This window comes from Clinocottus analis, unplaced genomic scaffold, assembly GCF_023055335.1.
Source record: "Clinocottus analis isolate CAN_PGR_092001 unplaced genomic scaffold, fCliAna1.0.p SCAF_39, whole genome shotgun sequence".
Taxonomy (NCBI): domain Eukaryota; kingdom Metazoa; phylum Chordata; class Actinopteri; order Perciformes; family Cottidae; genus Clinocottus; species Clinocottus analis.
Genome location: NW_027176142.1, coordinates 1,036,204 through 1,062,102, shown reverse-complemented (window position 1 = coordinate 1,062,102; position 25,899 = coordinate 1,036,204). Strand labels below are relative to the sequence as shown.

The window sequence follows — 25,899 nt, the reverse complement described above, 5'->3', positions numbered from 1 at the left end:
TCAGAAGTACAACGACAGTAATCTAAATTACAACGTTACATTAATCCTCTCCATTCTAACTTTAAGTAAACACGTTATAAACAGTTACGTCCCTCTGTCATAACACACATGAGTGATCAAGCTAAACAGGCTGAGTTTCCTTTGCTCCAGAACAGAATAGAAGCAGAAAAGTAGTTTTAAAAGCCACAAATCTCAGCAGCTGCTGAAGAGATGTCGAGTTCCCGGCTATCAATTAACAACCCTGTTTAACAACTGACAACATGTGTTCACTTTCTGCTTTGGCTTTTTATAAACCCAATATATTTATAAACCCGATATATTTATAAACCCGATATATATTGCGCCTGTGAGGTCATACGGCTTTCTCTGTGCACCTGTTACCAAATAAACTGAGGAGAATAAGTGGAATTGTTTGGCCTTTTTAGGAGAAGAGCTGCTGCCATCTGTGAGCTGCAAACTCCAGCAGAGCGTCATGATATCCAGAGCTGCCAGCGCCATCAGATCACACACACATCGTCACTCTCACACAACCCTACAAGGCAAATGCCCTGCTTTGAAACACACACACACACACACACACACACACACACACACACACACACGCACACACACACACACACACACACACAGCAGATCGTGTGAATAGAAGAAAGCTGAGCAGAAGAGATGAGCAGCTATAAGGAGACATTAAAGATGCCAAACTCTCAAACTGAGAATGAACCTCCTGCTATGCATCAGGTGTTAGGAGACGTTCAATATTCATATCACGAGCCTCTTATGCAGAAACACACAATGCCACATGGTTGTGAAACAATTAAGGCAACAAAACTACTTGTTTTGTGTTCAAATAGCAATGCAATATGGAAGCCCATTTCCACAACAAAAAAAAAAATTTGGACCAAAAAAAAAAAATGTACAATTTTTTTTTTAATTCATTGAATGAAACGGGAAACTTTTTTTTTTTTAGTAAAAAAAAAAAAAATTCAGACCAAAAAAAAAAATCGGACCCCAAAAAAAATTGCCTTTTTTTTTTTGGTGACTTAAAAAAAAGCAACAAGAAAAAAAAAGTCAATACATTTCTTTTTCTTTTTTTTTGGGGTCCTAATTTTTTTTTTTTTTTGTGGCGGAAATGGGCTTCCATAATGCAACAACCATAACAATGTACCTAATTTAAATAAGTAACAACCATCTTTACAAACATTCTTCTGTTACGGTGAAAGCGTAAAGTCAAGTTTTCTTTTGGCTTCACGCGGGACAGCAGCACCACATAACTTTTAATACACTTTACTCGTTCGTTATAATACATAACTGGCTCTGACCGAATGCAAAAACATCTTCATTCAACACATCTATGGTTTGCAGAAATATGCAATGCCAACATTTTCTTCTGTGCTGGTGGTGAGAAGTCAAACTTTCAACACAAACTCATTTTAACTGTAGTATTTTGCTAAGAATGCTGCAGAAAGTTGAACGAAAAACTTGTAGCTTTTTGTTAGTTCAAAGGCATAAATGTATGAAATATGAATCAAATTCCAACAATACAATATTATGCTTTAATTCAGACTTGGCAAGACATTAATAGAAGGAGCCTCAATGTGCGCAGAGGACAGTGTTCAAACGTATGGAAGCAGAATAATGTCCTCAGTTCACTCACAAGTTTAAAAAATAGTTTCTTTAATGAATATTAGTTGATTAATGCTATTTTTTTTAGCTAATATTTTTTTTTTTCTGTGAGTGTTTTGTGTGTTAATCTTCTTAAGGAGATTGTATCTCACTGTGATTATTCTGCTGAAATAAAGGTTAAATAAATGTAAATCAAATGTAAATGCGTGACACATTTTCCACATTTCCATGTTCTCTCGCCACCTTTGAGGCCGTGTTTTTCACCCTTCAACAATCAGAAGAAGAAGGATGAACCAATGAAAAGCAGACTTCATTCGGGCTTTTCACAGTTAAACTGAGCGCACGGTTGATTTCCTGAAACACGAGCAGCTCCTCTTGAAACAGATAAACGAGCAGAAGCTCGTCCAGCGTGAGACGATGTGGCGCTGCCATGAGGGCTTGGTGTGACGGTGGCAGAAGAAGTGGTGGATTTAATACAATACGTTCAATCATCAGTATACACAACACAGAGCAGCAACACGTCTTTCATTTTGCAGGAGCTGCAGGTTCACAACATCCTTCTTTCTGCTTTTAAAAGGTGGAAACAAAGACGTGCATAATGCAAACATTAAAACCCAGAGACCGGTGAGAGTAAATCATCTATAAGATAAGTAAATACTCAAATAGTGTTGCTCCTTATCCATTTTATGAGGTTGCATGCTCTGACGCTAATCTGTAGGGAGGTGTATACACTGCCTGTTTCAGGCTAAATTCCCACTTCATTGTATTATGGTAATTCTTCATTAGTATGATAATGAATGTGGAAATGAGGATAATTTTAGGTTTCTGCTGATTTCTGAATCCAGTTGTATTTCTGTCTTTCACTTCATCTCAGTCCTGCGTGTGTATACCATGTAAAAGACGATGTTACCAAGGTGCACGTGTTGTTTTACTTCCACTAAACGTTATCTCCAAGTGGAGCCGCTCAAAGTCATCAAGCGTTTATTAATCAGAACACAGACGTGACTCATGTTGTTTTCTCTTCGGTCCGTCAACGTCACCTCTGCTCAATGTTTTCAACCAGAGACATCAGGCGCTGGAAACCTCTCCGGTTCCTGTCGACATGAACGCGCACCCGCTGTGTTGCAGTTCATAACAGGAAGCGCCGTGTGGAGAATCATTTTGTCACATCGCAGGGACGCGGTTTGATATCTCTGTACGCGTTTGATATGAAATGAAGAGAAGAAAAGACGCATCGAGCAACAATGTGTGTTGAGCCCATTAATCAGATAGTGTGCGATTAAAAACTATAAAAACTGGGACGACAAGCCGTGGAAATGGGTTCACTCACACCTTCTGAAACAATCTCTGGAAATGCAGCTTTGATATAAATATACATGCAGAAACTGTGTTTCACTGTTCGGCAGCTGTGCATGAGTTTGCACTTAAACATTCAAATGAACAATCGCAGAACAAATGCACGCAAGGTACAGCTTGTCAGGTGATGTACGGATGTTTGTTCCAATGCACATGTGTGTGTGTGTGTGTGTGTGTACACTGTGCATTACTTACTGTTATAATCTTGATCCTCCTCAACGTTTCCCAGCACCATGGCCGGCACGCCAAAGGCTGAAGCCAACACCCACACACAGATATTCACCACCTTGGGGACAAAGATAACATTTTAATAAAAAAAACCTTTTTTCTTTTTTTTTTTTTACTTGAGCTTAAACATTTCAAAAGTAGTATCTTTGTGTTTATTTTGTTCTTTACTGAGTAATTAAAATCAGTGTTTGAATGTCATCAGTGAGCCATCACAGCAGGAAACGCTCAGTCACAACTTCAACAATTCCTCTGTTACACTAATATTTAATACGCAATACCGGGACTATTTTTTAGTTTTATTACACACAATTATGACATTGTCAGACTCCTGTTGAATAAGAACAACATGGCTTTACATTTCCCCCAATTTCCCTCCGACTGTGCAGATTTAACTCAACACTTCCAGATGTGTTTTATTTTCCAGCCCTAATAGAAGTCACATTATGCTATTAGGCCCAAAAATACTTTTATCACAACACACTAAAGAGACTTTGTTATGTAAACACAATTGAGTTATCCATTATTTTATATTTATATATCTGAAATGATTAAATCTGCAATCTGCTGTTGAGTTTGAGTGTTTTCACGTCTTCACCAGCACTTGAAAAGGAACAATTATTGCGTTTGAAGCCGCTCATATCGCTTACACTCTTTCTTTCTTCACGCCATTATCACATACAGAGAAATCCACACACGGCAATAGATAGATGTATAAATAGACCACAGACTTGTGGGTCATGTAACACAGAGCAACTCCAGATTTGCAGTCTTCATTAACACAATTAATTGTTTGATATGCAGTAATTGCACCAGACAATGCTGAAAATATTCTTACTGGTGAAGTTTGAATGTGTTAAAACACATGCAACATAAAACAAAATGAAAAAGGCCCTGTATCAGTTTATCTTCTTCCAGTTTCCCATGATGACACCAGCACACAGTCGGGTTAAAGGATCGCTGAGCTGCACAGACTGAACTCTGCCTGCACGTCAGCGGTCATGAAGGTAAAGATCACACGTTGACATGAAAAGGCTGTTACCTTGGCCTTGTGCGGCGTCCTCATGTCCAGCGCTTTGACCGGGTGGCAGACCGCCACGTAGCGGTCCATACTCATCACCGTCAGGGTGAAGGTGCTGGTGAACATGTTGTAGTAGTCGATGGATATCACCGCCTTGCACAGAGCGTTCCCGAATGGCCAGAAGTCCAGGAACACGTCGGCGCCCTGGAAATACCCGGATATCAAAGAATGAATGTATGAATACAGCTAGAAGATAGAACAACTCCTCTGCCTTGTGACTTTTTTATATATTGTATTTATATTTAATAGTAGTATTTCCTCATACAGGAGGTATCTCCATGACCACATTTTGCCATGTTGACTGAAGATGAAAATAATAAAATAAGTGTCGTGACTATGAATAAATAAATATAAGGGTCTTATGAACATGTCGATGCTCTGAGGTGATATATTACCAGACATTAAACTGAGCTATGACACTGCATGACAATACAAAAAGCAACAAATCCCTCAGATGACGATGATGCAAACACAGAAGATTTTAGAGTGTCACACGCTAAGCTAACCTCACTTGAGTTGGAAAGAACAGTTTTCTGTCTCAGAGCACAGAAAGTATAGCTTCGTATTAATTAAAATATATTCTATGTCATGACTTGGAGCTGGAGATTTGAGCAAGACGCATAATAACAAATACGACATCGCTATTTAGACACGAAAATGTGAAAAAATGTATCCTAGGTTGGAAATTTACAGACATTGAGGCAAAAATGATAGTTCAGGAAACCGTGTACATAGTCAGGGGTGATCGTTAGATCTCCTCGTGTTATAGGTGTGACAGTTAGTAAGTCATACCTGGAAAGGTAAAGTCGCCAGGTACAAAGAGTCCGCTAGAGCCAGGTTGAAGATGTAGATGTTAGTGGCCGTTTTCATCTTTGTGTATCTGAGGAGAGAAGAAGCACAGCAACACAGGAGCTCAGTCAAATGATGAAGCTCATTTCACTGCAGGTCACACACACACACACACACACACACACACACACACACACACACACACACACACACACACACACACACACACACACACACACACACACACACACACACCTATCACATGAAAGTCCACCTGCTTAACAGACAGACTGAGTACCATCAGATGTCTTTGCTGCTAACATTGACACTTTTGAGACTTGAATGAATAACGTAGCATTAAAACAGACGTCGAGTGTGTTAGCTTGACATATTGGACTAATTTTGACAATGCTGGTTGAGCTTTGGTCGCCCTCTCTTGAGCTCTTTGTGGCTTTTGTATTTAATAAGTCTTTCCCCCTCAAAGTGAGGAGGTGTTTCTGTGGTCTTGTTACTGAGGGTTGTCATATCTTTTGGGAGTTTTCTCCAGGTCTGATGGTTCCTGTATGTCTGATTTTCAATTTCATCTCGCAGGCTTGTCTCGCTCCATAACTTTTTTTAACAGATACATACAAGTGGTTTCTTTCTGTTAAGAATTGGACCCAGGTAATGTCAGGATTCAGTCTCTGAAGCCTGAACATCCTCATAACATTGTACGTGAATCTTAAATAAACGTATACATTAAAATGACAATTGATTTACAGTCCACTGCACACAAAACAGTTCATACATAAGTCACTCATTTTATGAATTTGTCTGTTGCTGAAAATCTGCTGATTTTTGCTTCTGCTGCTCTGGATAAAACTTCTACAAAAGCGCATTGCAGTCAATGCGTTCCTCCTCCCTTCTTTCAGTTTGGCCTGAAGCTCTTTTGCACTTTCCCTTTTCTCCTCACAACATCTACTTCTTTCATCCTCTCTCCGCCTCCTCTGCGTCGTTTCTTTCCTCCTCATAACCCCCCTAACATTTCCAATTTTAGATAACATTGTACACAACACCCCACTCTTTATTTAGATCTTTCACTCATGTATTCCCTTGCATCTCAACATCTGTGCCTTTCAGTCTTCTTTCCTTTCATCCTTCTCATTACCTTCCTCTAACTTTCAGGCCTCTGTATCTTTCCTCCTCTTCACTTGTAATCCATCTACAACTCCTCGGCTCTGATTCCTTCCGTTCTTCCTGCTTCGGTCTTTGTTGCATCTCAAGTTTCCAGGATGCTGAATTTAAGGCAGCCTCAATACTTGTATGATACTGTAAGCCTAAAAACAAATATGGCCGCTGTTGCATCTTCAGGTTGTTAATATTGTCGTACAGATGAATGTTTTTGCTCATCCTGTACTTCTGGACAGTGGTTTGTAAAAGCATTACACCAATGAAAAGTATTAAAAAAGAGTGTCACTAAATCTCAATTATCCACCTTCTTGTACATGTAATGTCAGATAAGCGCTGCATCAAATGAAACACTTAACTCACGTTAGCCGCTTGGCGGAAGTGACGGAAAGCAAATCTGCTCGCGGCACCCGCGAAATTAAGCCGGGAGTGACGTAACGTTACGCGAATCTGCTCGCGATACCCGCGAAACTAAAACTGACAAAATGAACGCACTTCCTGCCCTCTTTTTGTCCCTTGCTTACCTCTTTCTCCACCCCGTGTAGAAACTACAACACCTCCACAATCGCGGCAGGAGCCTCCGCCTTCTGGCTGAACGCAACGTGATGTGTACATTTCATTGGGCTCCTCCTATTACGCTACGTAGCCAAGATGGCGCCCGTTTAGGCGGAGTAGTGTCCATCGTTTTACGCTGTATTTGTTGACCGTTTGCGGTGCGCCATCCGGGTACTTTCAGTGCTCTGAACGCTGCTGGTTTTGTCAGTGTGGCGCTCGAAGTGCTCAAGTGTCCTAGCTAGCTAGCTAGTGGCTAGTGTCCTAGCTAGCTAGCTAGTGGCTGCTCGTGGTGGAGCATTATGCTAGCTAGCTAGCTAGCATAATGCTCCACCACGAGCAGCCGTTTGACAGAAAACATGTTTATCGACATTCGTTGGTCAAAAATCTTTTAACTCAATTTGAGCTTGATTTTATTAATTTATTAATTTATTTTTAAATAGTACTTATGCAAGCATCTGTTCACATATAAGTGTTAAATTATTATTTTTTTATACAGGCTTTTCTCATTTGCTGAAAACGTACAATGAACACAACTAAGGGACAAGACTACACAACAGCTGCAAATTAAACTCTGGTAGTCAAAGTTGTAAAATGAGCAGCAAAGAAAAAAGGACAAAAGAAAATCAGTAGCTGAAGGGCTGCGAATTAAAAGCATTTTCCATAATATTAAACCAGATACATCTTAATATATGTATTTAACATTGCATGTGGGCCAATCAGCTAAACATAATGTAATGAATAAATCACGAAAGGTTCATTGTTTTTTAGTTTAGAAAATTACTCGAGGAGACAATATTTCGTTAGTCTCTAGATTCAGTCTATTGTCTCTTCATGTCTTTATCAAGCATTTTTTTGTATTCCTCCCTTTGTCTCCTTTCTATGCATCTTTCCATCCTGTCTTCCAGACGCATGTATCTTCCATCATTCTTCCTTGTTTTCCATCCACCTTCCCACCATGTGAAATCATCTCCTTTCAGTCTCTCTGTTCATCTTGCATCCTGTTCTCCCCCTTTCTTCCTCCCATTCCTCCCTTTTCACTCCTTTTCTCCCTACATCACCATCCATATTCTCTCCTTCATCCATTCTTTTTCTCACCTTGTCTCCTAATCCTACTTTTCTCTCTCTGCCTGTTTATCCTCCTTGTTTACATTCAGTCTTTCTTCCATTCATCCCTTACTTCTCTCTGCGTACTGAATAATTGCTGGCAAGTGAGTCTTCAGAGAGAATATTTTATGACTGTATATATATATATATATATATATATATATATATATATATATATATATATATAACATATTTTCCCCTCTCTCTCGGTTTTACTTGTCTTGTGGCCTTCTGTCTCTCTGGGTCAAGATATCTATTTTTTTATTTCAATAATAACTGTCTCCTGATATTCAACCCTTGACTATCTCACTTTCTCATTCTTCCTTTCTTTCTCTCTCCCTCTCTTTCTCTCTCTCTATCAGTCAGTAAAAGTATAATTGCATTAGTTATGAGTGGAAAGGCTTCAGGCAGCAACAGAGAAGAGAGAGAGTTAAATAAAGAAATAAAGAGAGAAAAGAGAAGGTCAAAGAGGTGAGCCCCCGAGCAAAGAGAAGTTAAATCCTGTAACATACGAGGTGTAGATTAATACAGAGATACAGAAGACCAGTATTTCTGCCTTCGGGCAGTTCACACTGTAAAGACTTGTTTCACCGATACGCTCTTGATGAGAGAAACGTTGAGTTTTGTTTCTTTACTGGAGAAGTAAGAAAATGAAGTGTTAAAAATATGTTTATATTGTATACAATTACTATGTTAGCCATCAGGACAGTTTGCAGATAACATTTGCAGATTCTGTGGCTCTTATCGGCCTTTTTTTTTTACTGTTTTAGAGGTCGGATCAACCACTTCTACAACCAGTGATCAGATAACTCATTGACTTTAAACATAACAAACACATTTTAGGAGAAACTTCTCTCTGTCCCTGTACTTCTGAACGAAATAACCATTGAAAGTGTAAAATAGTACAAGTATCTGGGCACTAGTATTCAGAAAAAATGATGAATAATTGAGAATTATAACATACTGATTTGCTCGTATTTTAACCGACGCAGCTCGAGCCGGAGAAGTTATTTCTCGTGTCGTTCTCCAAAAAGATGAACGTGGACGACTTAACCAGAGCCTTCTGAGAATAGACACTCATGTTAATTCTTCCCAAAGGAAGTGAAGAAGCAGTGTGCCTCGTATGTTCATGGACTGTGAGGGTTATTAAAAGCAGCGATGCGAAGCACCATTACGAGACAAAGCACACGTCTTCTGAGCAAATGAACCCACTCACGTCTGAAATAAAAGCACAGAAAAATAAACCCACCGGCCCGTTATGATCAGAATCCTAACGGATAAATTCACTGTCCAGCAATGACGTTAACAGAGAAGAATAAAGCTGGAAAAAGTGATTTTAATAACAGATAAAGTGCATATAAATTCAGAATATAACATAAAGGCTTTTTTGGGTGACATCACATTACGTTCGGTGGACAATCCTTGATTTTAACAATCAATAATTGCTTGATGTCACCCAATAAATCATGATGTATAGCCTGTTTTGGTTTAAATATCACCCTGATAATACGGTCAATAAAAAATAGTGCTTTAAATCAATCTCAGTGTGCTTGAATAAATCCCCATAAGCACACATCTGACAGAAGATTGGAGCGGTATCTCGGCAATAGTCTCATAAAGGATAAATAACAACAACATAAATCTACTGTTCCAATATCCAAAAACTATCAGAGCGATGAATGTATTTTGAATTTCTGAACGATTGTTTGAAATCAGCAGGGGGAGGCGCATTAAAACAGCTGTTCACGTACTAGAAACAGCTGTTTGTCACTTCCTGGTGTTGTCGCTTCTGTCTGTGGATCGCTTTCATGGGGAAGAGGAAGTCCCACTAAGAAGCAAGCAGGCTAGAAACCTGTTAAGTTGTTTTTAAAATTGTTCCTTATGAGGCTTAAACTGAGAGAAAAGAAACACAACTCGACAATCGGTAAACAAATATGACTCGAGGAAAACATTAAGAAACACCACAAATGACACCAGAAAGAGTTTTTGGTCTTCAACTGTCTCGTTTTCCTGCAAGAGACTGACTCGCAGTTATTTTCTCTTCGCCAGAAGTTTTTGATGTGATGATTTGTCCTCAAACGTTTCTCTTTAAATATGTTCATACGGAGTATAAAAATGGGGGAAATGTTGGAAAAACCTCCTCACGCTTAATCAGTGACTGTTTTCACTGTTAAGAATAAATGTTCCCGTTTTAATGATTTTACTCCGAGGTGTCGAGTGAATTTTTCTAACAGCCGTGATTTTTCTTTTAATGTGCTTTGTTCTCACGGTAAATTAATTCATCAAATGCACATCTGGTTGAATCAACAGCTGGGCGAGGAGCAGAGAGCTCTTCTGCTAGCTTATGGCGAGACGCTGCACACACCCGACACGTCTGAACGTTAGCGAGCCCGACGCACATCGAGGAAGGCGATGTCTTTAAAATGTAGAATGAACAAGGTCGCTCACTTATATATTCATAACTCCTAACATTAGTTATTACTAATAATCTGTCACAAATATACAGCCACATGCCATCACTCATACATGCAATATTAATATTGATGATCACATTTAAGGCAATACCAGCGTAATTGGTTTCTTTTTTTTAAATGCTGCTGCATGTGACTTCACATTGAAATCCTTGTTTTGGCTCATTTCATGCGTTTGACGGACATTTCTTTGTTCACACAATAACAAAGGAACTCAAGAATCTCATTCCTCGCTGGAGACGGAGAACTCAAACTACCAACCACAGAGGGAAACACTCACTTCACTCATTCTGTTTCTGACTGACTCTAACCTCATCGCTCTCTCGTGCAGTGAAACAAACACATGCCTCTTTATTTAGACAACTAAATGATATGAATACAAATACTTTAAACATCATGCGTCCTCCTCACCTTGCTGTTTTCATCCTTTCTGTCTCTTGAGCAATAACACAGCAGCTCGCGTTCTGCTCAGATCACACTATTAATATTTAGTTTGATGTCAAAGTTAAACCAATTTATTCTATTTCTCTTTTTTTTGCAGCTGTTTTTTTGCCACAACCTCGGCTCTTTTTTCTCTGTCCCCTTTGATCCCATTTCATTTTTTTCATCTCCAGCTTTAAACTTTCTCTGCATGCAACTATGATTGTTTAATTAATATATGCAGTTAATGGATTTACATGCCTGTGAACCTTTCAGTAAAGACATTTGTAGCAGATAATGAATTTTGCTGAATTTGTGGGCGCCTCATGAATAATTAAGAGCTATAAGGTCAACATTGCAATTAATCAAACAGTAATTCCATTTTTGATCTCAGGAAGGAGATTAACATTGGACGTCTACAAGAAGGATCAGAAGCTGGGTGAAAAAAAACTAATTATGGTTGAAAATGATCAGTTACAAGACTCAGCATGGACGTTAGTGGTACACAACTTCAAGTCCAAATCAGTCGTTGACTTGTAACCCAAAAAACTCTTGATTGGACCACAGCAGGCAGAAGAGAATATCGGTGGGGAAAAAGTCGATACCGTACAGTATCGCGATATTTTGTGTGGTGATATTGTATCGATACCCGGAAGCCAAGTATCGATCTTTTATTTAAACGCTTTGGTTCTAGGATTATGAAATCAAGTTATTTTTTGTTAAGTTTTCCTTTGGGGACAATTTGCGGTTGAAAAAAATTAAATTAAATCGCATTATATCGCAATACTCGATGTATCGCGATAAAAAAAAAAAGCTGTCCAAAAAAAAAAAAAAAACAACTCCAAAAATTGCTCTCCAAAAAAAAAACGCTTTCTAAAAGAAACCGCTCTAAAAAAAAAAAAAAATCAATTAAAAAAAAAAACGCTTTCCATAAGAAACCGCTCTAAAAAAAAAAAAAATCAATTAAAAAAAAAAACGCTTTCCATAAGAAACCGGTCTAAAAAAAAAAAAAATCAATTAAAAAAAAAAACGCTTTCCATAAGAAACCGGTCTAAAAAAAAAAAAAAACGCTCTCCAAAAAAATTAATTAATTAATTAATTAATTAATTAATTAATTAATTAATTTAAAAAAAGCTCCCAAAAAAAAAAAATGCCTTCCAAAATAAACGCTTTCCAAAATGAACGCAGCAGAAGAAACGCTGCAGTAATTATTGTCTCAGATTCAGTGCCTCGTGCCTTGAAGTCTGTTTCTCAAGCTACGCAGCTGTTGTGCTCGTCGAGCCATTCATCGTATATATGTGGCAACGGCTTCACTTTTTGTATTCCTGTACTCAGACCTTAAGTTTTCTTTTCAAGGTTCCATGTGAAACTTGCAGTAGGTCATGTTTCCATCAGTGTTATTCAAAACTCCAGTTGTTGCATCTTCATGCTCGTGGATTGTCAACACCAATTCTCCTTCGAGTACCTGGAAGGCCTCGCTCGTCAAGCTGGATGACTTCCTTTCAGTGTTTGGATGGATCATTCACGCTACTTAATGAATAAATGCGACATGGAACTCGTGTGGATCATTATTTGCAGATGATGTTGTACCTTTTGACTATCAACAGTCGGTCCCACGCAAGGTTGAAGCTCTGGCTTCACCGTCCTTGAGCACAAGCTCTTCTTCTTCATCTCTGTTCATTTGTATCTCAAGCTGCTTCTCTCCGTGCACAGAGGGAGATGAAATGAGTCCGTCGAATGACTCTTTCATCTGCCACGCTGTTCCGTTTCAAATATTAATAATCACTTTGAATTATTCACAAACTGCCAGTCTGCAGTGTGTCGACGTCAATGAGCGCGGCACCTGTTCTTGACTCGGTGTGGAGTAGGCACTTGTGTGTGTTGTGTGTGTCTTTTTCTACTTCACAGATCGCTTAATGGAAAATGTGGAGGACAGTGTCAAACTACCACAATATAAAGTACACAATTAAGTAATCATCCGTGACATTTGAAATGTAATAAGTGCTGTATGGATTTTTCTTTCCCAATGGCAAAAATTCTGTTCATTAATTATTCTACATTTCCTGTTATGGTCCACAGAAGGATGCTACATTTAGATATTAAATAGCTATTTCTTTTTAAACATAACCAAACTATTCAGAAGTACCTCAGTGACCCTCAAGTGGCGGCGAACAGCTGGCCAAGAGCACAATCCCAGCGGTCTAATTTTTCATCCATTTGTTTTGTGATCATCCCGTATTCCAAACTGTGTTGCAATCACCTGGCAAAGCCTTATCCTCCAATAGAAAGGTGTACGCTGATAGAGGATAGCTTTCCACCAGGTGTGTTTGCAGCCGGCTAACCCGCCGTCGAGGCCGCAAGAGTATCAGACGTGTTTTCCGCTCTCACGCCTGCCAAAACAGATCCACTCAGCTGAACGTGTGGTTGTAGTTCTGTTAGCTGTTAGACAAACACACACAGCAGCAACTGGAGGTCGACAATGCACAGAGGTGTGGAGGCGGTCAGTCACTCGCTCACGGACGTGCACACACACACACACACACACACACACACATCGTTCTGCTGCCGCAGATAAAAATCAGGCATCTTTGTAATTTTGACTGAAAGTGTTTTTTGCTGGGAGACTAAGTGAACTCTTATCAGAAGCCATTTAGGATAATGACGTCTGCAAGAAGTCTGGCCTGTTTCTGAAAGGTAATGAAGGATGAAAGCTTCGGAGTCAGTTTTGTAATTTTAATGACAACAACGCACGGATGGATTGATTTTTAGCGATGCAACAATCTCCGATGAAAAAATATGGAATTTGTGCACAAAGGCTTTTAAACCTTTAAAAAAATATATAAATTTTACATTAAGTGCACATGAGCAGCAGACGGGTCATATTCAACCACAATGTGCGACTTGCAAACTCTAAACATTGCTAAATTCAACAGCTCGGCTCTATTTGCATCCCAGAAACTGGACTTCTGTGCACACAGATTACATCTTGAATGGCCTGCCAGGGACAACAACCTTGAGAAGTTTGCTACCTTGACGTGTCTTCAAAATGGCGGCTGGGGTTAGCGCTCTCGCTTTCCATCGAGGCTCATGGGGCAGAAAGAAGACGTCAAAAGAAAAGTAAATGCTCACTGCAGAGCATCTTTACTGCGAGGGTATTGCTCGTCCATTGTGCAGTGTTTCTTTGTTGAAGACCAAAAGTTAAAACTATTGTTCTACTCTGAGGGTCTGTAACCCTTTGCCGCCGGTACGCCTGTGGATCTAAACCCAAAGGATCACAATAAGTCACTAAATGAATGTGTTACTCCACACAAGAGCACACACACGTATAACAGATGGAACATGGCCTGAAGAGCTTCATGCAGAGTCTTTCAGGCTTTTCATTGTAGATGAATGCGTCTTCACAACAGGATTAACACTGAAGGCTGAATCTTAAGCATGAAGGCTGGTCATGTGCAGCAGACCTGACCTCACACACACATAGCGACACAAAGATGAGTTTAATGGGATCAGAGTGAAAGGACACAACACTGACCTTGATAGATGAAGTAGCTTTTAGAGTTACAGAAACACAGCTGTGCATGTTTGTGAGGTATTAATGAAGTTATGTATGTATGTATGTATGTATGTATGTATGTATGTATGTATGTATGTATGTATGTATGTATGTATGATTCATACTTGGGTATCAGATTGAGTAAGAAGTAGTCTTTGGTAGTTTCCACTGTCATGGCTGTTAGCTCAGTAAGCTAGCTGCTAGCCGCTGGTTCAGCCGTCACCGTGCTGTTGGCTGTTGAGAAGCAATCACAATGCTCCCGGTTGTGTATTTAACATCTCCAAGGGCAGTTGAAGAAGCAGCAGGTAACACATCCTCCCAAAAGCTTAACGAGAGAGAAGAACCTTGAATTTGCTAAATAAACAGCTCTTTGACGAAGCGTTTCTCTTTCTCCTTTGTGTCTCATCCGCTGCCTCCCTCTATGTCTCGACGGCACAGATTCATGAGGAACTTTTTATCTGTATCCTTCAACAGTATATGTGTCTTCAGGGGGAAGAGGAGGGAAGCTTTTCTTCATGACATGCAACCCAACGCCCGGCCGCCAGCTGCTGCAGAGACGCTGGAGCTGTTATTATCACAGCTCTTCTCTGGCGCCATCAGCTCTATTCTTTAAGGTCTATTCACGTCTACAAGCAATCCAACGAATGTATGATTATCTCCGACTCGCCGAGAGATGATTCAAGTGTGCAGCGAGGGGGGATTTGAAACATGCATGCCGGTGCATTAGAGTCAGGTGTTGGCTCTTGTTATTGTGAAGATTACAATGATTACAGTATAAACACTTTAGGAATTGATTTATGAATACTTACAGAGCTGCTAACGCATACCTGTTGTCATATAAAATCTCTTCACTCACGGTCGCGTGCTTGAAACCGGTTTCATGCTTCTTCGTGGTCGGCGTGGTGTGGATGGCGTGCGTCGTCCCCACGCATGAAGAAGCATGAAACTGGTTTAATGTAGATAACGAGCAATAAGTTACTTCAGCTCGGCGCTTTCCGGTGAGTAAACACGGACTGGAACAGAAAAAAAAAACCCTCTAATGATCATATTTGTACGAACAGAGAGACGAAACATCATGTCCCATCTGATGCATTTAGTATTGCACGTCCAATCATGTGAATAATAATTGTCAAAGGAAATGTAACAGCAGCCGGTGTGAGCGCTTCCTTCAGTATAAACCGGTAATATCCAACGTCTCCAACACCGGCAGAGCCACAGAAGTCAGTATGCAAATGTTCAAAAGCTGAACACTTCTCATCATGACCAGGAAATTGACGAGGAAGCAATTTCCTGAGAATCTCCGGGAAATTAACTTCTTTCTAAGGTACAACTTAAAATATATGTAACCAATCAGTAATATTTGTATTAATTTACCCGCCAAATAACTGAACCAGTGCATCTCTGGTGTTGAACATCGTCTAATTTCATGTGAAAAATCGATTGATTGAGCCTCATGGAATCGACCTTCACGCCTTATTTCCCGAGGTTTTTACAACGTGCGATGTTCAGAGGAGTCCTGGCAGCATGAACCTTTCTGACCTTTGTCATTGTGTGTCAAGCAGCTGCATTGTGTTGGCTTAAGTCCTTCACACTAACAGTCGACAGATGTACAAGTGTACACTTGTGAAGACGTCGACGAACAATAAAACGCTTTAATAAATGCCAACACACACCCCTCAGACTCTGCCGTTTCAAAATGCTCGACGCAGAAGCGGTGAAATAAAGAGCTGAATTCCAAAAGGCGAGGAAAGAAAAGAGTTATTTTTCATCTTCTGACAAGAGCACAAGTGGAGGGAGTTGATATTGAACAGTAGAAAGTCAGAGGGATAAAGCTTCGGGCTTTACAAGCTATTCACTCCTGAAATAATACTGACAAGTACTGATCCAGCCGGGTCTGAGTGCCTGTAAAGCACTTTGGAAATCCAAACAAAGACTCAGAAGACCTGGTAAAAGGGCTGCAGACCCGTTTCCCTGGTTCTCTCATATCATATTCATATCTCACTGATACTGATGCAAGATCACATCAAGAAAAGCCTTCAATCATGACCTTTAGTGGTTAGCAGTCAATGCTTTATCGCCCCGTTATCTTTGACGATGCAAACATCCTTCTACCTTCCACTCTGACTCCCAATGAGCCTCGTTTCTGATTGGTCTAAAGCCATGGAGGTCATTTTAGTGAGCAACATGGGGAAGTCACCCAGTGAGGGTCAACTCCCATACTTTACTTATTATTCCATTAGTCCATTATGAATGGACACACACACTCATGCATGCATGCAAACATACACTCACTCACTCACTCAGGTGCTTTTTATTCAGATGTCCACTTCATTTAGACAATAATAATTCAATCTGGAGAAAAAGAGACTTGAGGAGCCGTGAAGAGCACACGAGTGGACACTACAAACACACAAGCAGTCTGACATCAACACAAACGCCACAACGCCACAACACCACAACACCAGGGGGATTCATCTTCAGAGATGATCGCAGCTTGAATTTATTATTTTGACACTTCAATTGTTTTTGTTGCTTGACGAATCAATTTCGTTGTTATTACAAGTTTTTCCACTTCAACCAAGCGTAAAAACGTATATAATATAAAATATAGTCTCAACCCAACACGTTACGCACAAAACAGCTGGTGCCTTAATTTGCGGCGTGAAAAATAGAATTTTTCTGGAATTACGTTGCTTTTTTGCCACAAAATGTTATCTTTCTGTGACAGAAACATTTTATTTATGTACAAATTAGTAATTTAGGCCTTAAAGTTCCAGCAATTCTGAAGTTAATCTGGACTAAACCAAACACTGCTTTATGATTGTTGTTAAACCAACTAAACTTTACTGCTGCTTTGAAATACTTGAATGAATATTGTGTCTGTAACAAACGTTAAATAAGCCTGAGAGAGGCCGAGGTTTGCCAAACACTTAAATATGTGTATAACCAATTAACTTGTACTGTAATTCTGCTCCTAAAAAGGATCTTTTGGTCCTGAATTTAGACGTAATTATACAAAAACTGTGTACTTGTTTGTACATGTGTAAGCCCGTTGCCATTACATTTATGTTTAATAAAACTGGGCATTTGTGCTGCATTAACGTCATTTAAGAATAAAAGCAAAACATCACATTTTGAAAGCTGCAGGATCCGACCGGCACGAGGAATCAACTACATGTACCTGACATATTAACGCATAAAAGTAACGCATCAAAAACACAACAGAGTCTGAAGATGTTTTAATGCATACTTTCTTTCATCCATACCGCAGATACATGTTTTCTATGTGGCACAAATCTGCTCACACCGACTGTGTTTAATCAGCATTAAACCCGATGTTTAGGTGCTCTAACATATAGCTGTGTGTTACACTGTTTGTATTTGTGTATAAATTGGTGCTAAGATTACCACACACACTTTCTCCTCAAACATACAGTAGCCTTGTGGCTTTGTGTTTGCATTTTATGCCTCACAATTGATTGTAACCCCTCCAAAAGGACTCTTTCTGCCTGTAGCCCACAGTACAACGTCAGGTTACTGGTTTCCTTTGTGTTTATTTCTTTAATACACACAGACATTGAATATCAATGCCAACCGGTAGCTGGTTATAATAAACTGACAGCCAGAGAGACATATTTTTCTCTCAGTACATTTCATAAAAGCAGCTGCTGAAAGTAATTTCCCCCGATGCCGTCGGCCGAGAGAAGACCTGAGAGCAAAGAGGACGCCTCCTCTCTGCTGCTGGACAACAAACAAGTACTGAAAAACACAATCGCACGGTATTCAAATCAGGGTCACAGGATGGTGAACACACACACACACACACACACACAGACACACACACACACACACGAGCAAACTAAAGGAATATGCCAACTATAGTAAAAAAAAAAAATGCTTTCAAGGGAATTTACCAAATGTCTCAGATCTTGTTTGTTTGCTCTGGTCTTACTGGAACGTTTCCTGGATTTCGGCCTTGGAAAATAAACACACACACTGCAAATGTGTGTTGACGTTGTCTAACTGATGGATTTGGCTGCAGCTCCGCGGAGCCGACAGTCATTAAGAGCAGTTTGCTCTCAGCCTCAGCCACCGACTTCTGTCCTTCAGTTATTTCCTTGCCGCCAACATTTGGAGTCGTTCCACGACTAAATCAAGCTGCTTAAAACCTTGATACGACTTCTCTTTTAGCCTTTTGTTCTGAAGGTGAACGTCGCTGGAGAGAACCACAACCGCACAAAGAAAAGAAGAAACACTTCTGATCGTATCGGTTTCAATCACCGAGATGTCCGAGAGGAGAGGAGCGAGCGCTCATCCTCAGACTGAGATGTGGAGATTAGCCCTGCCGCCGGGTAAGGACACCGATCAGACATTTGTATATTTATATGAGCCCTTCAAGAAGATATATTCACCAGTATAAAAATCAACTGATTGTTTAAACTGCAAACATAAAAGGTTGTTAACCTGCAGAATGATCACAGCTGTCAATGTGTGTCTGGTTCGAGACGTTGAGTCTCTTCTCCTGAATCCGTCCTCTCGTCTCAAAACATGGACACAACCGCTCTCTCTCCTGGGAATTCATCTTCCAAAATGACCGATTCAAAATGACCAATCAATAAAAGGTACTCGATAAACGAGAGCTCCACAGCTGCGTCATTGAAGAAGCCCTTCTCCGAATGTGAACGGCTGCTTTGAAGGACTTCCAAAGAAAATATTCACTGTGTTGAACAATAACCAAATATGTTCAACCTTCAAATTAAATCACACAATATTTGAGCTAATCCGTAGTTCAGCTCATAATGCTGAGTGGATATTACGTTGGAATGGATGCGCCTGCTTTTGTAAAAGGTTGTTGATCTGCAATCATCAGCAGAGTAATTCAGCGGCGCATCCTCCACACGGCTTTTCAAACCATTTGCTCAAAGAAGATTGGCATCTTTTGATCTGAATATGTCTCCCATGCTCATATAAATGTCCTTTTGTGAACGCTGCCACTTCATTTCATCGCTGCCCTTCATCCACAATCCACGCCTCCTTAATGCAAGTTAAACTCTGAGCCTCTGCAACGTTCAGCAGCCTCGAGGACCAAAGAAATTCAGACTCGATTACTACTCGTATCATTTTGTCGACTGATCGATAAGTTCATTAAATCGACATATCGTACCTACTAACGATGCGTCACACAAAAGCACATTTAATCTTTTTGGGAAATAAATAATTTTGAATGAAAAAAAATGCAGTTTCTCTTCATTTCAAGTTTCCCACAGCGGTGTAGCATGCATGAAGCCGACCCTTAGCAGCTGCTGAATAATAAATGCTTTTTCCATGAATCGTGATGCGGGTGCTGGAAGCACCGGGCGAGCTCGGTCAGCCCGCATATCCTCATTCGACAGGCTTTCGTCAGCCAGCTTTGCTCGCTTCCCTGCCAGACGCATTACAGGCCGCTGGCTTCACGACGGCCGACGGCCGCCTCGTGGCAAATATTGCGCATTATCACGAAAACCTTTCAACTCCTGTGAACCTCACAGCCGAGGCTTTTGGGAAGCCCAGAGGGGGTGAAGGGCGTCATCGGGGTGGTGGATGGAGACCCGGCAGAAGCAGGGGAGAAAAAAAACCTCCGACCTTTTTGTTTTACGATGCAACATGAAGCCGCTAACAGCCTCTCACCTCACGCCTTCACGCTCAGCATTGGAAAGCATATCGGTCCGCTTGCATGAGAGATGTGCAGTAAATAAATCAATGTGCCTTATAAAAAAACATATAGGATAATCCTTTATAAGTCCCTCAGTGTGGATTCAGGATTACAGCAGCACTGCTCACAAGCTAATACAAGTAAAAAATCAAGTAATATAAATAAACAGTAATAAAACTAAATTAAACAGTAAGAAGAATACTAAATATACAAATGTGTATAAAAGTACTGCACGATAGTAACCATATTAATTTGCATCGGACAACAAAAGGTTGTGAATACTTTATGGTATTTTGATCCCATCAAGTCTCGTAACGTCATCCTTCTTGATGTGCTTGTGAACACAAAGTTAAATGAGACGTTCCAGCAGACTTCTGCAGAGGTTGCAAGGTGTGCTACGACGCTGGCATCCTAATAATAAATACTTATAGAAGAGAACAAGAGGCGACTAAATGCTTCTTGTGGTGTCAGCTGGCTGGAGAGGTGAGATGTGGCATCACGTGTCAGTCGCATATTGATTGTACAAATCCTGCGTCCATAAAACAGCTCATGGAAACACAACATGGCCCCGATGAACCGAGTTCAACAGTTTCACACAGTTGAACAGTGGTGCACGTCTGTAAATAATGACTGAAAAGATTCAGAGGAAGAAGATTAATTCTTAAATGGGTTAAAATATCACACACTTTATGAACCACTGACAACAAATGCAAGAATAATAGCGTACATTTATGAAAGGAGCATGTATTATTAAAGCTGTCAGTGATGAATGCAGCAACTATTATGACAGACATAAAGTATATATTAACTACCAGTAATACATGATATAACCTTTCTCATCACAATAAAGTAGATAATATTAATCAGTAAAAACTTTTTTTTTAAGTTTTAATGTTTCTGACATACCATTAGTTTACATTAAACGTGTAAAAGGCATTAACATTTATGTCAGAACTATAATAGACACCATTAGCCAACGTTAATAAATAAATGGACCTTTGTGACAGAAATACACTAATAGTTCAGATTAATTAGTGAAAAACAACATTCAACCTCAAGTGTCCACTCCGTGAGCACGACCCTTCAGTCCTCTATGTTCTCTCCATCTCATCTCTTTGTTCTCTCTCTGGTTTCTCCTTCCTCCCCTCTTCAGCTTTACATCCTACAGCTTGTTGTTCCACCTGCCTCCTCCTCCTCCTCCTCCTCCTCCTCCTCCTCCTCCTCTTTCTTCTTCACGGCTATGCTTTTTTCTACACATGAAGTGCATGTGTTGCAACCCTCCTGCGTAACACTGAGATGATTCAATTAGTTTAAGCTTTTGAAAAGGTTTTTTTTTGGTAGCACTGCGTCACACCCTCTCTGTCGTTCACACTCTCTCTATGTTTTTAATGATTTTCGGTCTCCTGCCTCTATTGGAAGCCTTTTCCTCTCTCACAGTAAAGACCTCGCTGTTGCAGGTCGGGTCTAGGAGACCCGTGTCTGTCTTTAGCTCGCCCGTTAGCATCAACAAGTAGCCAATTAAACCATTGGCCCACTCATCTGTCTCTCTGATGTCCCTCCTCTCCGGTCATCTCTTGGTTCCAAGACCTTTTGTCATGGTATAGGTTTTAAAAGTGTTTACATTTATAGTGGCAATCGATGCGTTTCTTGGGAAACCCAATGGCTTCACCGATTTGTTCCCAGCCGATGGCTACGACATCGCACTACTGCGACTTTTACTCCTTGAACATTTTTGCTGCCGAGGATTATAACAATTATCTGCCATATATCTTTATTGTAACATTCCAAGGTAACCAAATTCGGCGGTAGCAGCAGCAGTCGCGGTAGCGGTTGCGGTTGCAGCAGTCGCGGTTGCAGCAGTAGCGGCGGCGTTAGCAGTGGCAGTAGCAGCAGTAGCGGCGTTAGCAGTGGCTGTAGCAGCAGTAGCAGCAGCGGCGGCGTTAGCAGTGGCTGTAGCAGCAGTAGCAGCAGTAGCGGCGTTAGCAGTGGCTGTAGCGGCGGCGGCGGCGTTAGCAGTGGCTGTAGCAGCAGTAGCAGCAGCGGCGGTAGCAAACAGCTTACAGCTCTCATGCACATTTTCTTGTGAAGAAGCCTCCTCTACAGAACCCTGTTGCCTTTGTGTTCCCTTCATGCTTTAATTTCTTCTCCCTCTCTTTGTGTCCTCCAGAATTGGACCATGTGTTTGTTTGTCCTCCCTTTTAATGACGAGCAGCCACTCGAACGCCACTGATGAGATTTTAATGAATTCCAATATTGCCAATGTAAGACTTAGAGAGGAGGTACAGAAACATCAACACATAACAACAAAGTCTGTTTGTGTATTCGTTCTGCCTTTAGAATATACAAACAGGTTTATTCTAAAGGCAAAAAGATCATCAACAAAATATCTATTTGTGTTGCTTTTCTGTTTAACAGTAATTATGAATCTAGATTTTATTTTTGGAAGTATGCTCATCTTTTTCTATCAGAGGGATCTAAAAGGAGTTGGTTGTATCGCTGTAACCAACTACAGCTGGTTTTCATCTCATCACAAGGTTGTGTTTCCACAGCCTCTGAAGAGCGAGGCGTGAACATAAAAATGTGATTGCTTCACAGCAGACCACTGCGCCTCAATGCAGAGGTCAAATTCATGGATGTGTATGTATGTAATGCAAGTTATGAGTCATCACTGTTGAGCTCGACAGTGTATTATTGACCTTGTGATATGATCCTCATCAAGCATAGAAAAACAACCTGTACCGACGCCATCACTGCATATAATCCTACTTGTGTCACATGTGTAATAAGTATTGATAATTGTCCAACACTGACTGAAATTGCTGAGTATAGACCGATCTGGTACCGGACGCCACTGCCTTCATAATGAACAATTAACTACATTTATATCAATGTACTTATTTATTCCATGTTGTTTGATGTTGTTTGAGTTAAGAAGATGCCATATCTGTTGACGGATCCTATTAGTCGTCTTTGGGGAGCTGCGAGGTGAGCTGGTAGACCATTTGCCATAAGTTGCATACAGTCAAGACTGGACCTCACCTTTTTGCCAATTAGATCTGTCCATCTCAAGCAGCGGCTCAGATCAGACTGTCAAACTAGGAAGTGTTTACACAAAATGAAGTGTTACCCTGCTACCGTATCATATTTTCCTCCAAATGTTTTCACACACACCTTTCAGTTTACTGTGTAGCCGTAAAATGACAACATTTGTGATCCGGCCGCCATATTTAAAAAAGAGCCAGAACCAAGCCTTGCCAACATGCCAGAGCATGTGGCGGACTTCTGTGGATCTCCACCATAACACATACAATAACTCCACACATAAATGCCCAGGTGTACGGGTCACTGTAGCTTTGTGATTATAAACCGCTGATGTTGGATCTGTACTTTACTATCGGCCTGGTATCGGAGCCGAGTTATCAGTATTGGAGCAAAATCGGGATACTGCATCCCTTAAACATAATATTATATTGTATAATTCATATAATATAGTGGTTGTTTCTAAACTAACAAATGCAACCACTGGTATCTGACAGTGCGCAACATCCTGCCGAGCTGGGGCTGGATATGAAGGAGATCACGTTTCAGTAGAGGAGGACTGTTTGCTTACTAATGATGATATGAGACGGTGTATTGCAAGCCCGGCAGCCCATAATGTTAGCAAGATTATGGCGGAGAGAGAGAGAGGTTGAGCTTCATCTTAAACCTGTACAATCATCTTTTCTTCTATGTCCCATACGCAGCAGTCCCACAAATCAGACTTCTGTCCACGATTGGAAATCAAGGGGTCTTCAGGAGCTGGCTGGTAAAAGGTCGCGATCAGGGGCAGAAGAAGTGGCGCCGTGATGATGCGATATGGTTTGGCTCCGTTTCACCACGTGAGGCCCTCGTTAAAGGGAAAAGGCTCAGAGAGGCCCGGAGCAGGGATGATTGCACAAGAGCTAACCTCACCACGGCCGGTACCGAGTGTGTCTGAGACAAATCAGCCTCCCGGAGAAGTCCGATGTATTGCCGGGCTGAAGAAAACGATACGCCTCTGTCAAAATGTTGCTCCGTCATATATATATATGGTATTCTACGGGGGTAGATTTGTGTATTTTTTACCCAAGCAAATTTCTTGTTTGTAAGTAAATTATCTCCAAATGTTTGCTCTCAATTAAAAAATATTTTCTGTCTCAAAAAAAAATACTCTAAAAAAAAAAAAAAAAAAAAAGAACGCTCTCAAAAAAACAACAAAAAATATTTTTTTGAGAGCAATTTTTTTTTGGGAGGAAATATTTTTTCATTGAGAACAAAGATTTGGAGATAATTTACTTACAAGAAATTTGCTCAGGTAAAAAAGACACAAATCTACCTTCATAGTATTCATGCCGATATGTATTACACAGATTCATTCAAATGAAGGTGACTTGTAAAGTATTAGTGTATAAGCCCTGGTTATGTCCTACAGATGTCCGTAGTCCATACAGTTTATCTTACAGTGAAAGAAAGAGAAGCAGAGAACAAGAACAAAGAGATGGAAAATGAAGGTGACGGTGAAGATCAAAGTGTAAAAAGGGATAATGAGGGATTGAAGAAGCCTCTTCTCATTTTCCTATCTGCCATCTGATGTCTTCTTTTCTTCATCTTCTCTCGTCTCTAATATGTCACAGGTCCTCTGATGGTGTCTTAACGAGCAATCAGCTGCACGGAGAGAAAAGGCGAGGTACAAAAACAGGCGTGCAGAGCACATGGACCAGACACGTTTTCTGGGATTTAAAGCAAGTGTTTGCGTAGCATTTATAAATCCACATTCATGTGGAATAAGCTGAACCTTTTCCTGAAAAACAATCAAGTTGAGCTTTTCTCTTCAAATATTGTTCTGTATTTTGTCTCTAGCTCCAGACGTAAACGAAGAAAAACCGAAATGTATTGACGTTAAAGTATTAACCTCACAAAGTTATGTTATTTAGCACAAACCATGAGCCGTTGCTTTCAACAATGTTAACGTCGTGGCATTGTGCATTTCTGCAAGCATGACCCGAGGCTGATATGAAAACTATTTATGAAACATACTTCTGATTCAGAAACAGACATTCAACGTATCGCATGGTTTGCACGAACACTATACATATACAGGAAGGCAGGTGAGTAATCAATGCCTCTTGAGGCGATGATCACGTTGTATGTTGTAGGGGTGGGAATCACCGGAAGGCCCACGATACAATATCGTCACGATACGATATTATCGCGATACATTGAGTATTGCGATATAATGCGATTTATAAAAAAAAATTCAAGCAGAAATTGTCCACAAAGGAAAACTTTGTCAACAAAAAAATACATTGATTTTATTATTCTAGGACCAAAACATTCAGAATTGATTAAATAAAAGATTGATACTCGGATTCTGCGTATCAATAAAATATCACGATACTGTGCTGTATCGATATTGGTGAGGATTTACTTCGCCAGCGGCACAACAAGTATGTTTTCACCCATCGTGTGGAGGCAGTAAAGACAAATATGAGTTTCCTGTCTGATCGTGCCTTGAGGCTAGACAACTGATGGATTTACTAAGCCTGTGATTTTTGTCATCAAAACATCTTTTTTTCAGAATTCTGTTTAAATTTTAATAAGGTAACAAACATGGGCTGAAGGAAAAAAAAAAGTGCTATTAAGGGTAAGAGCTAGGGGGGTTTAGGGTTAAGGTTCAAATCTCTTACGCTGCCTGACTGTGTAGAACCACTTAGATGAAATGTAAAAGTAGAAATTCACTTGACGACAGATTCAGGTAATGGACCCCATCTGATTATATTACACTGTTAAACCAGCCGGAGATAAACATATGGTGAGCGAGGAGAGGCAGAGAGAGGGGCAGGGG

General features: G+C 40.3%; 1 protein-coding gene across 4 annotated transcripts in view; it reads right to left on the bottom strand.

Annotated features, from left to right (window-relative positions):
• Positions 1 to 25,899, bottom strand: part of oprl1 (opiate receptor-like 1) — a 54,872-nt gene that overhangs the window by 10,067 nt on the left and 18,906 nt on the right. Inside the window, exons 1-5 of one of the 4 annotated variants that reach the window (XM_068596628.1) lie at positions 6,766 to 6,996; positions 6,222 to 6,390; positions 5,078 to 5,165; positions 4,247 to 4,429; positions 3,175 to 3,265 (exon numbers count right to left, since the gene is read on the bottom strand). In XM_068596628.1, coding sequence (XP_068452729.1) covers positions 3,175 to 3,265; positions 4,247 to 4,429; positions 5,078 to 5,165; positions 6,222 to 6,390; positions 6,766 to 6,856 — 622 coding nt within the window. In that variant the 5' untranslated portion in view covers positions 6,857 to 6,996. Of the gene's footprint in view, positions 1 to 3,174; positions 3,266 to 4,246; positions 4,430 to 5,077; positions 5,166 to 6,221; positions 6,391 to 6,765; positions 6,997 to 25,899 lie in introns of those variants that run through there. The other 3 variants (XM_068596629.1, XM_068596631.1, XM_068596630.1) reach the window with 3 other exon arrangements.